Source organism: Mustela nigripes, chromosome 11 (genome assembly GCF_022355385.1).
Source record: "Mustela nigripes isolate SB6536 chromosome 11, MUSNIG.SB6536, whole genome shotgun sequence".
Taxonomy (NCBI): Eukaryota; Metazoa; Chordata; class Mammalia; order Carnivora; family Mustelidae; genus Mustela; species Mustela nigripes.
Window position 1 is genome coordinate 22,041,166 of NC_081567.1, and position 15,800 is coordinate 22,056,965.

A 15,800-nucleotide genomic window follows, 5' to 3' on the forward strand; every position below is an offset into this window, starting at 1 on the left:
CCGCTGCCTTCGGCTCAGGTCATGATCTCAGGGTCCTGGGATCGAGTCCCACATCGGGCTCTCTGCTCAGCAGGGAGCCTGTTTCCCTCTCTCTCTCTGCCTGCCTCTCTGCCTACTTGTGATTTCTCTCTGTCAAATAAATAAATAAAATCTTTAAAAAAAAAAAAAAATAAAAATAAAAGTGTTCAAGAAAATACTCTTTTTTTTAAGGTCACCAAAAGTGTCCCTGAAATATTGCAGCCATAGTTACAGGATAGATGGGTTTATAAGAATTTCAGGACATACTGGTATGTTTATGACACTTATAAATGAGAGGAAGAAGATGTATATGAAAGTAAAGAATATTAAGGCAATTTTAGTCCTATACTTGGGCAGGATTTACATTTTCTGGAGTATTAAATGATTTTATCATGGACTTGGTTCATTTTCTCCACCTGATAATTGAATACAACTTTGTTAGATTGCAGTAAGTTACAGTTGATGGACATCTTGCCCAAAAATCTAAGAGTTTTGTGACATTGAGTTATTTTTTTTTTCTAAGCCAGGAAATTTATGTTATGTATTATTTTTTACAAACCCTGAAAGTTAGGGAGGTGTTTTGTCCAGCAGCATATCTTTTTTTAACATGTTTGTGTGAACCGTCTATATTGAAGAAAGCTTTGATGTTAGATTAAGAGAAGGGGTTTCTGGGGAGAGAATGTGCATTTTGTGCAATCCTCAAATTAAGAGAGGAGAAAATACTGGTAGTCTGAGGATAGTCACTTAATGAGTTTTACAGGAAATAACATCCAGTGTCACAGGCAGCTGAGTAAGAATGGGCTGGGTTTTAGCACCATCCAGTGAATTAGAGAATACAAAATATTTATAGCCTCATAGTTAGGCGATTGCCTAGAAGGATGCTGAACTGGATCACTTAATTTGTTTGAATTAATGTTTAGATTACCCAGTATATCGCATGTCTGTAAAAACATTACTTAGAGTTTTGGGAATCTATGTTTAGGACCCTTAAATATTAAATTACATCAAAATGCATGGGTCAGAATTTTATGTTTTAGATTTAAGAATCTTGCTCCTTTCAAAACAAATCCTGAATGATCTTCCTATATTTTTTAATACAGATTTCCCATATAAACTTGTTTCCCTACCTTTCACCTTCTCTCCCACCTCCAAAAAAAACAAAGCAAAACAAAATAAAACCCGCAACAACAACAAAACAAACCTTCATTCTGAACTTAAGAGTGAAAGATTTGAAAGCTGAGAATGAAGTATTTTTGAAGAGTCTTCTCTTTTTCCATCTATCAGATTCATCTTGTTTTTCATTCCGGAATCCATGGTCTTCATATTTTTGAATCGGAAATCACACTGGCGCCTGGAAAGGGTCTTTTGAAGTTAACAGCCTGCTTAGTAAAGTAGTTTAAGGGTAGGAAGTAACCAGTGTAATTCAGGTACTTAAAGGTCAGAGCATCTGGTGTGGGGGCAGGTGACTTTTAGTCTGACACAGTACTGGTCTGACCAAATTAATAAGTTGTCTTGGAAAGCTACCCTCAATGTTTTTAAGAGTTGTTACATATTCGGAAAGTCCTTGTCAAATGTTTGACGCCAAGTTTTGTTTTAGAATTTATTTTGTGAACATCTCCCATCTTTCAGTTTTTCTTACTCAGATCTTGATTGAAATTTGGAACTATCATGAACTATCAAGGTAATGATGATAGTCTCTAACAGGTCTAGGAAATTGAATTGCTCTGATTGGATACCTGTGAGATACAGTCTGCTGCTTGAAATATACCGATAAGAACCCATTTTTGAACAATTTGTAACAGGAAGTAACTAATGATGTTATGATTAAAATTAATAGAGTATTAGACTTAAAATGCTCACATTGTGTGATAAATTGAAATAACTGGAAGAACAGAGGTAGTCAGCCACTTGGTGCTGAGTGACTTAAGTGAAGCAAGTAAACTCCATAATCCTAGAAGAGTGAACCCTGATAACCTGATTATGTGATTGGGAGAGATGAGTACGTTCTCCTATCTATCTCATAGATATTCTCGTATCTATCAAATCTGTAATTTTATAGATTCCTTCCTCAGGAAAGCTTTTTACCCATACTTAAAGTTAATTGGTCCAGGTTCTCTCTTAATTTCATTCTTCCAGAAGTATTGCAAGTAATAGGGAGTTTAAAAAGTAGAAAAATAGGATCCATTCATACTTCCTCTTTTGTTCTCAGTGACATCACTGTTCTTCCAGTTGGCTTAAGCCCGGAACCCAGTTTCTTATGACTGACTGCTCCTTTTCCTTCATCTCCCTACCCTCCTTTAATCCATTGGTAGCCTTACCACTTCTACCTCAAAACATTCTGATTCTCTCCCTTTCTGCATCTGTCACATACCAGCAAGGATCATCGCTTCTTACTGGGCCTTTGCAGCAGCCTCCTTATTGGTCATCCTCTTTCTACTCTTGTTCCCCTGTGGGTTCATTGTCCACGTAGATACCAGAGTTCTCTTGTTTGTTCGTTATTAATGTAAATCAAATTGTCATCATTTTTGTTGAATATCTTCAGTGACTTCTTGTACGTATAAATAAAATATAAATCCATTTGTGATCTGTACTTTTCTATCCATCATTCTTCCCTTTCATTATCTTCTAGCTGTACTGGACTTTATTTTTATTTTTATTTTTATTTTAAGTTTTATTTATTTATTTGACAGAGAGATCACAAGTAGATGGAGAGGCAGGCAGAGAGAGAGGGGGAAGCAGGCTCCCTGCTGAGCAGAGAGCTCGATGCGGGACTCGATCCCAGAACCCCGAGATTATGACCTGAGCCGAAGGCAGCGGCTTAACCCACTGAGCCACCCAGGCGCCCTGGACTTTATTTTTTTCACATGCTTTTCTTTCTGTCTGAAACAGTTTTTGTCCAGCTTTTTTGCATATCTTTCTAGCTTTTCATTCTTTAAGTCTCAAATGTTCCTTAGAAAGGCCTTAAATCAATATTCTATCCACAGTTGCATCCTGCTACTAATTATTTTTATGAAACTCTTTTTCCTCTATTTAGAACATGTCTTAATTTCTTTAGTCTGTTGTTTTTAGTGATAACTCAGGTTGAGCGAGGGGCTAGGAGGGACATATTTTAAATAACAACTTAATAATTGTTAAATAATTTAAATAACACCTTTTTCTCATAGTTTAGATAATTAGCATTACTAGCTAAATAAACTAAAGAATAACTTAGTATTACTGAGATTTGGGGTTCAACAAAAGTAGGAGCGCGAGAGCCGAGAACCTGCTGACAGTCTTTGGTGTCCTTTGAAGAGAATTTCTATTTGTTCTGACAGTATCAGTAATCCAGATGCAAGGAACATGCAGTGATTAATGTTCTTTTAAATTTAAGTTCATTTCCCATAAAATTTATGTTTGGCTGAAGTTTTCTAATTCTTGAGGACTGACATCTCCAAATCGCCAAATAGAAATTCAACTCTCTATCTTTTTTACAGAATATACTGATGATAATGCTCTAATTCCTAAGAATTCATCTGTAATTGTTAGAAGAATTCCTATTGGAGGTGTTAAATCTACAAGCAAGACGTATGTTATGTAAGTATTTATCGGATCTCATGTATTTAAGTCCTCAGAATAGACTTTATCTTGTGAGAAAGAAGTATTTTAGAATAGAAGTCATTACCTTAATAAGTATATCTTCTTAATCCTCGAAACTGTGGGGATGGGTTTGTTTCTTCCTGGTTTCTTCCCCCAGATAACTTAATCTGTAGTTAATAGTACAAACTGTCAGGAAGAAGTTTTTGCTATATAAGTATATTAAAAGCCTTGTTCTAAATATTTTGACGGCATCCAGAGTGTTCAGTAATGCTAACATTTGTTTCTCAATAAGGGGCTTTTGTTGGGAAGCTATAGAGTTTATAGGATTTATGGAATCAGGCTTAGGTTTGACTCCAGTAGCTGCTTTACACCAGTTGTGACTTTGAGTAAGTTATCTAAAGCCTCAAAATAGACTTCTCGGGCGCCTGGGTGGCTCAGTGGGTTAAGCCGCTGCCTTCGGCTCAGGTCATGATCTCAGGGTCCTGGGATCGAGTCCCACATCGGGCTCTCTGCTCAGCAGGGAGCCTGCTTCCTTCTCTCACTCTCTATCTGCCTGCCTCTCTGCCTACTTGTGATCTCTGTCTGTCAAATAAATAAAATCTTTAAAAAAAAAAAAAAAGACTTCTCAAAATAATATAGGGATATGAGTATTTAACTCAAGAAGAGAGTTGGAAGAATTAAACAGTGCCTGACCCATGGTAGACTCCATTAATGGAGTACGAACACAGCAGTATTTTAGCACCAGTCTAGAGCTTAAGGAATTCACAAAAGACACAGGATTAAAACATCTTTTAACGTTCCCTGCCTCCTTGCAATTTTAATGGTGTTAGAATTATAATAATGTGAAAAGAGTAGTGATTTCCACTTAGAAGTTAGGTTGCCTTAATTGAAATTTTGGCAAATTCTGCTTTTGGCCAGTGAAAAATTCTGGAATTTGCCAGTCGTAGGAAATGGAATGTCTTCTTGGAATTGAGGTAAAATAGTCATTTCTTGGAGCTTTACTTCATATGGGCAAGTGTTCATTCTAAACTTACTGTCATTGGTTTGCTATAAAGTTATATTCCATGTCCTAGCCCTTGGGGATCGTTTTGTGTAATATCTTCTGTATAACAATAGCTTAAAAACTTGCATACTTTCTTTTTCTTACAAAAACCAAGTGAATTATGTGCTTTTAACTTTGTGTAATTGTAAGAAATGAGGGAATAATTCCTAGTATTTCGTGTGAAATTACACTTTAAATGCTTTTTAAAAACAGTAAACATTAAGTTTTTTGGTTTTTGTTTGTTTTTTGATACTAAGAAACTTTTAGGGAGAGAATTATTCGAAGTACATGGGAAAATAAGTTGCCTCTTAAAATTGTATGTTAACTGACTATGTGTGAGATTTCCTTTGTAATCTTTTTTCCTCATAAAATGCCTCTTGAGTTTATTGAGCAAATACTAGAAAATGAATGCTTTATTTTTATCCTAGGACTTGCAAATCGCATGTAAACTTAGAAACTCCTTTCAGATGCACACTAACATTTCTCTGTAGTCAGGATAGCATAAATTTCAATTAAGCTTTTAAGTGCTGTATTTAACAACTCAACTCCTGTTCCCTTTCCTGTGAGAACTTTCAAAAGAATTTCTTCTCAGACTTTATTCGTATGTACTTTAAAAAATCAACATTTTCAGTTCTTCACAACCATCAAGCTCGTTCTTTGAACTAATAAACTGTCAAGACTATATTGCGTATTTCTGGAAGTTCTTATCTAATCCTCAGTCATTGTTTTGAGACTTATAAGAAGTTAAAGTTACTATCAACCTGTCTTTCTGGATTTGAAATTTAGTTTTTGGAGCACAGCAATTTCTCAGGGGTCCCAATTATAAATGCTAACAGTGAGTGGTCTTCATTTAAGAAGATCTGATACATGAAAATTTTTATTTGTTACCTATTAAAAAACCAGGGAGGAGCTCCTGGGTGGCTTAGTCCTTAAGTGGCTGCCTTCAGCTCAGGTCATGATCCCCAGGTCCTGGGCTCCAGCCCCACATCAGGCTCCCTGCTCTGCAGGGAGCCTGCTTCTCCCTTTCCCACTCCCCCTGCTTGTGTTCCCTCTTTCTCTGTCTCTCTCTCTGTCAAATAAATAAAAATCTTAAGAAAAGGTGGGGGGGGGGGCGCCTGGGTGGCTCAGTGGGTTAAGCCGCTGCCTTTGGCTCGGGTCATGATCTCAGGGTCCTGGGATCGAGTCCCGCATCGGGCTCTCTGCTCAGCAGGAGCCTGCTTCCTCCTCTCTCTCTCTCTGCCTGCCTCTCTGCCTACTTGTGATCTCTCTCTGTAAAAATAAATAAATAAAATCTTTAAAGAAAAGGTGGGGGGGATAATGTAACTTGGTTGCTCAGTCTGTAAGAAATAGCTACAATGTTTCTTAACAAAAGACCTTCATACTACCTGTGGGAAAACACCTGTTGTAAATGGCAGGTTACACCTATTCTAGAATTTCTTAGTATAGAATTTTGTTTTATTTTATTTTATATCCCACAAATAGGTCTTAAACTATTAGTAGTGTACATACTAGGAAATTGGTTGTTTTTAAATCTTTGTACCAAAGGAAATTTGTGTTAATAAAGGTATGTGATGAGAGATATATATTAAGTTGTTTTAGCACAAAAATCCATAAATACCTCCTCATAATTAATATTATTTTCATTTTTGTTTATTTTTTAGAAGTCGAACTGAACCAGTGATGGGAACTTCAAAAGCAGTATGTAAAAACACAATCTCACACTTTTTCTACACATTGCTTTTACCTTTATAATGTAGCAGTGAAGTAAATCATTTAGAACTTAACATCCAACTGATCATAGTACATATTGTAAATAAAATGTATTTCGATGACAGCTCAGTTGAATATGGATATATGTGGCATAATTTGCACACTCTGTAGAAATGGGTAATTTGTGCCCCCCAAAACACTGTTTCATATTAAATATAGCATCCTCCCTGTATGACACCGTGTTGTACAGTTAATGTATGATTCTTTTTAGCTCTTGTAGGTTTTACACTAATGAACATGATAACATGTTCTACATCTGTCTGTCTATAGTTAGTATTTTGTATGTATGTACAGGCTGTTGTGTGCTTTTTGTTTCTTGCAATAAAAAAAAATGTTTGGAGTGTATATTTTGCCATTTTCACGTTGTATCACTTAGTTTTTGTTAGTTTTTTTCCTGCCTGACGATGGCTTTTAAAAAATGCATTAGCAATATGCAAAGCTAATGTTAAAGTTTGATGCTTTCTCCAAGTTCAGACACATATAGAAAAGAGCTTTCCAGAGTTGATGCAGCTATATTACTTAGTTTTATCTTATTTGGCAATTTCAAGCTTTTATTCTTTGTTTATATCTCCACTATAAAGTAAGACCTGAAATTGGGCCCCCATGAGTATATAAATGTCTCATTGATGATTTATATAATTGAGTACATTGTTTTAAAATTTTACTACAAGGTCTTCCACTTCCAGCCTGCTTAGTTCTCCAAATTGAAATATTTCCCTCTTTCTCATAAAAATACTAAATGCTGCATTAATTGTAAGCTGATTGAAAGCTGTAGCTCATCAGAGGTAACTCCCCTTAACCAGGATAACATCTTAATTTTTACGATCATAGCTTAAATATGACACCCTGTTGACTTGGAGGTCTTAAGTAAGAGGCAGCAGTGTTCCTAAGTTGTGGGGTGACACATTTGTTTCAGAGTATAGGGCTGTAGTAATTGGGTTCTGTAAACTTGATGGTGCTCGAAACATTTTACTGCTGAGGCTTGATCTGTACACAATACAAGATGTCTGAAATCTTGATTTAGAATTCAAGGGTATTGCTTGCTGTTTCACTTTATCCTTTTTAAATAGTACTGATCTTTGTGTATCAGGCATTTCACTAACCTTGGATCATTGCATCTTAAACATGATAATATAGAATATCTTAACTTTGGACTTGTTCTTTAAAGTATATGGCCTTTAGTTCTCATGGAACTAAATATGGTGATTCAAAGATCAAAACTTAGTGTTTTGGGGTCCCCCCCGCCCCTGGGGTATATGGGGTTTTTTGGTTTTTGTTGTTTTTTGTTTTTTGTTTTTGGGTTTTTTTGTTTTTTGTTTTTGTTTTTTTTTGTTGTTGTTTTGGTTTGGTTTTTTGGTTTTTAAAGCATAATGCTGTAAAAAACTGTCCAAGTTTCTGTTTTGCTGGTGATTGGTTTAAAACTGATTTTATGTATCCAAATGCTAGCACAAATTAGAGTGACTATCCTGGTGACTGTAGTAGTTAATGTAACACATTTTGTATAAAGTACTTTTATATAGTATTTAAATTAATTCAGATGAAGTTTTATTTCTTGAAAACAGTTATTTCCTTTTTGTTTATTAGCATGTGTATAAACACAAATCACATGTTCATAAATAAAGTTAACATTCTTTTAGCCTTGTGTGTTTCCCTGGCATGTCTGTATTACACTTATACAAGAAGCAGTTTATTTTATGCTTATTTAGGTTTCTCTTTTCTTTTTTCTTTTCTTTTTTTTTCTTTTTTTTTTTTTGGATACTTTAAAAGTGGCTTTAATTTTTAGGTAGAATGTCTGAAATGAAGACATTAGATGATTTAATAATTTAATATCCCCATCATTTATTTGCTTGGGGTACATTTGCTGGCATTTAGGATGAGAATATATTCATGAAGCATAATTAATGCCCATTTTACAAATCACCTGTTACTGTACACTTCACAAAAGCCAAGATAGAGCCACCAAATGAGGTTTCTAATTCTAGTTAATAGAAGTAAATGTGTGTACATTTTTGGTAACCTAAGCCAATTGCGATCAAGGATGGCTGTTTCTGTCCATATCCCTTAGCTTTGTTTTATTTAGTCATCCTTCCACGTTGGTACTGCAAAGCTGGATGTTCTTCTTGCTTATTAAATATCAGAGTTGCATTTTGTTGGATCCTTTAATTTCAAGCAAGTATGGGTGGCATAAAAAAATTTCAGATTCTTTCTCCCAGAAGCAAGACCATAAATTAGATGTGGGGAAGTGGGTTAATTTTAATAATGTCCACAGTATGCACTCATCAGTATTTTTTTTTTTTTTTTAAAGATTTATTTATTTGACAGAGAGAAATCACAAGTAGACAGAGAGGCAGCCAGAGAGAGAGAGAGAGGGAAGCAAGCTCCCTGCTGAGCAGAAAGCCCGATGCGGGACTCGATCCGAGGACCCTGAGATCATGACCTGAGCCGAAGGCAGCGGCTTAATCCACTGAGCCACCCAGGCGCCCCTCATCAGTATTTTTTAAGACTAGATTTTTTTTTAACATGGTGCAGTTTTTAAATCATTAGTTAATACATTTATTGATGCTTAGGACATGCAAATTTCTGGTCATGTTTAAACCATTTCTTGTCAGCAATTTTCACTTAATTTCTAGTACCTTACTATATCCAGGAAACAATTGGATTCCTTTCTCAATTTCTGGTAAATTTTACTTCCTTGTGGATTTTAAGGTATTTAAGGTGCTAGAGTGATTGGTGGGGAAAAAAAGTGATGTAGATGCCATTGAGTATCTGAAACCACTTTATAGGATACTAAAACAAGTTGGCAGAAAACTAACATGGCAAGAAAGCCCAGTGTAAGAACCAAAAGACTGCTATATTTTAGGAATGGAAAGAACAAAAAGTGTTAGTGTTAGTATTTTAGTTCCAGCTATAATAAAGTTAATATAGCTGCTTTTTTTTTTTTTAAGAAATGATCAGTGTTCATATTCTAGATAGTAATGGATTTATTTTGAAAGGCTATTAATTTGTTTCTTTGGTTAGAAACATAGATGATGCTTGACAGTAATTTGTTCAGTTCTTGTTACTTAGATTCAAATAATTCCTAGCTGATGTAAAATGCAACCCTCTTCAAAATAGATATCAGGATTTATTCTCGATAAAAATAGGATATTTGTGTATTCTTTTTTTTCTCTTTAAGTTTCCCTTTGAGATTAGTTCTGTAACGAAAGAGCACTTAAAAACTAGATGAGAATAAGAACACGTTGGTGGATTATATGGTTGTGTATTAGGAATGTGGAGTTCGTGCATTATGAACTCTGCCACCCCTCAGTGGGGAGCTAAGAACCTTTTGTTTAAATAAGCATCCCAGTAGTAATATCCATTGAACTAACTCTTAAAACTCTAAGATATTTATAAGATATATTTTAAATTTAGCCAACATTACTTTTATTTATTGAACTCCTTCTATGGTGGGCATTGTGCTAAGAACTTACTTCATTGAAACTTGTAACATTTCTATTTGGGGCTCTCAGTCATGCTGCTTTTATTTTAATACTCTTAGCTCTCTGGAATATTTGAAAAATACTTAACAGAGACTCACTTTGTTGTTGTTGTTTTTCTCTGATCCAGACATCCTGTTACATCCTCTCCATTTTAAACAAGAGTTCTGACCAAAATGCATGAGAAATTTATAACCTGTTGAATGAGCAACCTGATTACTACATAGGAAGCTAATAATGTTTTCATTTTGGCACACTTACAGGGGAATAGTATCTTAAGAGTCATATGCTAAACGTGTGTGTGTGTGTGTATACGTGTATACATATACACACATAAACACTTATATAAAAAAATTGATAATAAAATCACTACAAAGATCAAATAAGTGAAAAAAAATTTAATATCCTATTTGAAAATACATTTTTAAAATCCTTCTATCCTTCAGCATTTAATGCTTGCTCCATTTGATTAACTTCCTTCACACATTAAATTCCATCTTTTTATGAGAGCCCTGGTTTGCCTTTGTCACAGGCTACCTTTGGTTTCTTTCTTTTTTTTTTTTTTTTTGGCTTAACACCTTTCCTTGATAAAGCTATGGTTTCTTTGGCAAGAAGCCATTCTTTCTTACTCTTTGGGAGAATAACCAGATTTACTCAGAATGAGCAGTACATGCTCAAAAATAGAGAAAAAAGTAGCAATTATGTGGGAGCTGTTTTATTAAACAATTATCTGAGCCTTTAAAGAGCTGCTTGTTTTTACAGTGTTCTATAATGGCATTCCAGAAAAGTTAGATTTCTTATTCTTCTCTCATCTAATGCACATTGTCTTAGCATTTTCCGATTTAGAGACCACTGATAGACATGGGACTCTTTTTTAATATTTAGTCACTGCTCTGAACACATTTTCTGTGATACATTTTTCTTTACCCTGTTGTTCTTCTTTTATTCTTTGTAATTGAGTCTCCCTCAACTTTAGCCTTTTACTGTGTGTGAAATACATAGAGAAGGGTAAAGCGGGGGTGAGGTACAGTTTCAGCTTTAAAACTGGAAATAATAACATTCTTTAGAAAACTTCTAAGAAAATGCCCAGTATTTGAACATTAAGTGGCAGTAGGGACTAAATGATCACTTTCAGATGTTTTCAGTGTGGAACTTGAATGTGTGTTTAATTTTTTGTGAACAGATTGATGACTCTTCTGCGTCTATTTCTCTGGCCCAGCTTACAAAGGTATATATATATATATATATATTCTTGAAAATATAAATCTTTTTCTAACATCGTATTCTTTTTTAATGTGGAACAGTTGTTTGAAGAGGGGTTGGGGGAGGATGTATTTTGTGAAAACATTGTACACATTATTACTATCCTGTAAAGAGTAGTTGCCGTTTTGAGAAGATAGGGGGAGTATTTTGGCAGCCTCACCATAATGTTGGAGTGTTGTTCATCTTCAAGACCGAAGAAACACATGAAGCTACCCTTACCTTTTTTTTTTTTTTCCCTCATACATTTTGTTTAATTATACATTGGAAACTAACAGAGTTCTGGAGGAATTTCCTGGTTTTGGCTGTAAATTATGTGGACTTTCTTTAAGCAGCCAAAATAGAAGCTTTCCTTTACATGGACAATTGCACAGTCATTTCTTGAATATTCGAAATGATCCCATGAAGGTCAACATTTTAAATGTGTTACAATTGTTTCTTTATGCTATAGACTTGTAGTCTGTCTGCATTAGAAAAAGTTTTAAACAACCTAATTTGTTTGAACACAGACTACATGGATTGTGTAAATGTATGAAGCTGTTTGCAGGAATATACCAATGTGTATGTTTGGCAGAGGGGCAAATTGTTACCTCCTGAAATAATTGTATATGCCGTGTTTTGCGATAAAATTGCTTGCATTTTCTGCTCAACAATGTGTACTTTTGTTTGGGAAAGCACTAGTGATGGATTACTTTTTAAAATAATAGATGTAGCTTGCAAATTATGCCTTTAAAAAAAAGAAAAAAGGGAAGAAGACATATATTACAGAATAGACAGATTTTTTAGGACCAAGAAGGAAGGAAGTCTTCCAGTTTTTCAAAAATCTTTTTTCCCTACTGTCAGAAATGTAAAACCAAACTTAAGTAACCAAGATTTATCTAATGAGTTGGATGGATTTTCCATTAGTGCTGTCCCTATCTTATCCTTGGCTTTGTTAGAGGTTGTGTCCTTTTCCCCTAGAATGTATCCCCCCAAAATGTCCTAATAACAAATAAGCTTTTAAGCTCTTGTTCCGGGAAAACTAAACATTAAAATTGATGATTCTGAGACACAAAGTGGGCTGAAACCCATCCTCTCTCGCAGTTTTCTAAAGCAAAGTGGTCTAGCATAGAGTTAACCTCTTAAGCAGTTTATAGTTCATGGTTTTAATTCTTATGTGCTGTAAGGACCATATTTGAATTTTGGTCTGTTCCTACTATTGTTTCTTTGTGGGAAGCAGTTGGGGAATTTTGGAGGTTTGGGGGATTTTTTTTTTTTTAACTATTTGTAAATTAATGTTTGGGTTCAAACAAATTAGTTGTTCAACATCTGTAATCCAGTTTTCTGTAAATGTTGCTGTTGTTCTAAGCTCTGTTAATGTTAAGCATTCTTTGTATATAAAATTACAATAAAATGTTAAAACTGGTTGCTTGTTTTGTGGATGAATGTAAAGATAAAACCCAATGAATGGCTGATGTGAGTGCTAGATGCTTGAAGATTAAAGTTACTAGGACTCACTCTCTTAGACCCTGCTTATATCTAGACTCTTCTGTATATAATGAAGTTCATAAAACTTTGGAGAGTTGGATTTAAAATTTCGAGTGCTCAGTTGCATGTGCCTTGCACTTAATTTGAAACTGTTGCTACTACTTAAAGAGCCTTCTGGCTTAGTAACAGCTGCATAATAGGTTCAGTAGTTCTACCCACAACCCTATCTCCAAGTTTTAAGTATTAAGTCTTTGTATTGTGACACTTGAATTATTTTTAAGATTTAAAATATCAAGTGTTTCCGTAATCTGTTTTTAACTCTTAGAGGAGTCATATGCAAATCTTAATGTAAGGTACAAACAGGGTCTAAGGTTTGAGTGCCCCCAGAACGGCCTTCCTCAGCGCTGCAGACACCCAAACATCATGTAATGACCTAAGGAACTCCCGGTGCCTCTTCTAGGTTATACATTTAAATAGTTTTAGGTTTTATGCAAGATTAGATACTGCTCTTTACAGGATGAGTGGTGTTGTCTTTGGCTGTGTGGTCTTAAATGTGTTTCTAATGTGTGTGTCAAATAATTACCTGTTAAACAGACTGCCAATCTGGCTGAAGCCAATGCTTCTGAAGAAGATAAAATTAAAGCAATGATGTCGCAATCTGGCCATGAATACGACCCAATCAAGTAAGTCCATAAATGCTTCGTATTAATAGGTATTTTGGGGTGGGTTCTCCCCCCCAATCAAAAGCGTTTTTTCAAGTTTTTGTGTACATGTAACTTTTTTTCCCTTTCAGTTACATGAAGAAACCTCTAGGTCCACCACCTCCATCTTATACCTGTTTTCGTTGTGGTAAACCTGGCCATTATATTAAGAATTGTCCAACAAATGGGGTAAGTCCAAAGTAGAAACCCTGGTGCACCTTATTTTTCTCAGTTATTTCTTAGCCATTATAGTTTTCTTGTGAATACTGCCTTCTCTATTACAATGGCAAATGAGCACAGGCTCTGGAGCCCAACTGCCAGGCTTCAGAACCTGGCTCTGCCATTTAATAACTGCGTAAGCCTGGGCAAGCTACTTGATGCTTCAGGCCTGTGGTTTCTCCTCCGGATGACTGAGGTGCTCATAGCAGTATTTCCCTCACGTGGCTATTGTGAAGATTAAGTGAGGTCATGTGTGTAAAGCACTACAAATAATAGAAGCAATTAATGAGTACTGCATGTTAATATTAAATAAATGTTAACTGCTTGCTTTCTTCCTCCTTTCTCCTTTCTCCTCCAAATAGGATAAAAACTTTGAATCTGGTCCTAGGATTAAAAAGAGCACTGGTATTCCCAGAAGTTTTATGATGGAGGTGAAAGATCCTAACATGAAAGGTGCAATGCTTACCAACACTGGAAAATACGCAATACCAACTATAGATGCGTAAGTATGCGAGTTAGGTGCGATTGTGAGGCCGCCATCCGGCCAGGCGCCAGTCCTCTATGTAGTCTCAGGCTCGTAACGTGGCTATTTGGATTACTTGTGAGCATTATATAGCAATACTGTTAGTCTCCATGTGTTGCATTTCTGTGTGAAGAATGAAAGGCTGCAGTCTGCTCCATTAAATGCAAATTTAAAATGGATTTGGGGGTTTTTGTTATCACTGAGTGCCACTTCCCTTGTAGTCTTCTGATTTTTTTCTTTTTCTGTCATACCCTGCTTTCTTCCTCATTCACATACATACTCCCACATAATCTTATATGCTGTCTACATTTTTTAAGTGAAGAAGACAAATACCTTAATCCTTTTGAGAAGCAAAAGGCTTAAGCATAAGCGTTCTACAAGATGTCAAGGCAAATATAAGTGCCAAGAATAAATAAAAAACTGAGTCCTCTTGAACAAGTTTGGACAAACCATGGGAGTGTTAAGATTTTAAAATATGGTTTGTTTATACGCCATTAGAAGAGCTACAGCACTGTATGCTACAGCTTCCTGCTTATTTTGAATGGGTTTTCAGATTTTGCTTAATGGGTCGATTTTAATGAAATGGATAGCTGTGGAAACCTGGCGTTGTGGTTCAACCAGACAACTTCTCAGTTTACCTGCTCTTACTGATCGTTAATTTTTGGCTGCCCTGGGCAGCTGTGAAATCACATAATATAGAACACGGTATTAATTGTTCCTTTGGACTGCATTCTCTAACCACTCCTCCAGTGGGTTATGAAGTGAGCATGTCCTCAGGACATATCTTGAGAAACATCAATTTAGAGAACAGCTGGCAATGTTCATAGGGACACAGGGAAAATGTACAGAACAGTTTGCTTCAGCTTCATGCTGTCCTGTTGAAATGCAGTGGAGTGAGCAGGTGAGGGTGATGGGAGAAAGACGGCTGTGCTGTGGGAATGGTGTGGGGGAGAGTGGTTTCGAGTATGCGCTCGAGTAATAAGTGCCTCATTTTCGTTCACGGATAGGAATGAGTGTTCTCCTCAACTCCCAACCCTGTTCACTTTCTCAGTTTCACCCCCATCTATTTTTTCTCCGTCACCATCCTGTGTTTGTGGTTCATCTTAGAGCAGTCTGTTGTTCTGTTTCTAATTCAGACATTTCATACATATTTCCAAACAACTTAGGTTGAAATGGATGATTTTTACAGACACAATTTAAGAGCAGACCGCTTCATCTTAATATAATATATACAAGTAAAAGTATTTAAATAGAAATTTGTGTTGGAATAACACCACCCTTGTGAACCCTAACTAGTAATTAACTTCATTGCTTTTTGAATGCTGAAATACAAAAGCCCATTTGTGCCAAACACACAGCAAATACTGGGGAAAATGGGAGCCCAAATATTTTAAATGAAGCTTTCACCCTCTCCACTAACACCACTGATAAGCAACTCAGACTCTTCTTCTGTTTCTTTTTCTATCCTCTGTTCTCCTCTTTTTTTTTTTTTTTTTTTTTCTTTCTTTTCTCTCTTTTGGGCAGTGGGAGACTCCTCTTTCACAAATTGGGAACAATGGGGCATAAGCAAATTGATACTTATTTCTGGAATCGTGGTGATGTCTATGGAGCAACTGCAACACAAATAACACACCTAAGGTACCCTACTCCGTACAGCTGAGATTCTTTCATTTCCAGCGTTGAGATTGACACACTCTGTTCCTAAATGAGGTAGAAAGAATTTATGTAGGCATTCCTGTGTTTTATAA

The 15,800-nt window shown here is 35.7% G+C and overlaps 1 protein-coding gene across 5 annotated transcripts in view; it reads left to right on the top strand.

The window, feature by feature from the left end:
- Positions 1–15,800, top strand: part of RBBP6 (RB binding protein 6, ubiquitin ligase) — a 30,946-nt gene that overhangs the window by 1,796 nt on the left and 13,350 nt on the right. For 3 of the 5 annotated variants that reach the window (XM_059415143.1, XM_059415145.1, XM_059415144.1), the window contains exons 2-8: positions 3,492–3,591; positions 6,298–6,334; positions 11,066–11,110; positions 13,204–13,292; positions 13,403–13,499; positions 13,892–14,031; positions 15,577–15,690. In XM_059415143.1, the coding sequence (XP_059271126.1) occupies positions 3,492–3,591; positions 6,298–6,334; positions 11,066–11,110; positions 13,204–13,292; positions 13,403–13,499; positions 13,892–14,031; positions 15,577–15,690 (622 nt within the window). The remainder of the gene's footprint in view (positions 1–3,491; positions 3,592–6,297; positions 6,335–11,065; positions 11,111–13,203; positions 13,293–13,402; positions 13,500–13,891; positions 14,032–15,576; positions 15,691–15,800) is intronic. The other 2 variants (XM_059415146.1, XM_059415147.1) reach the window with 1 other exon arrangement.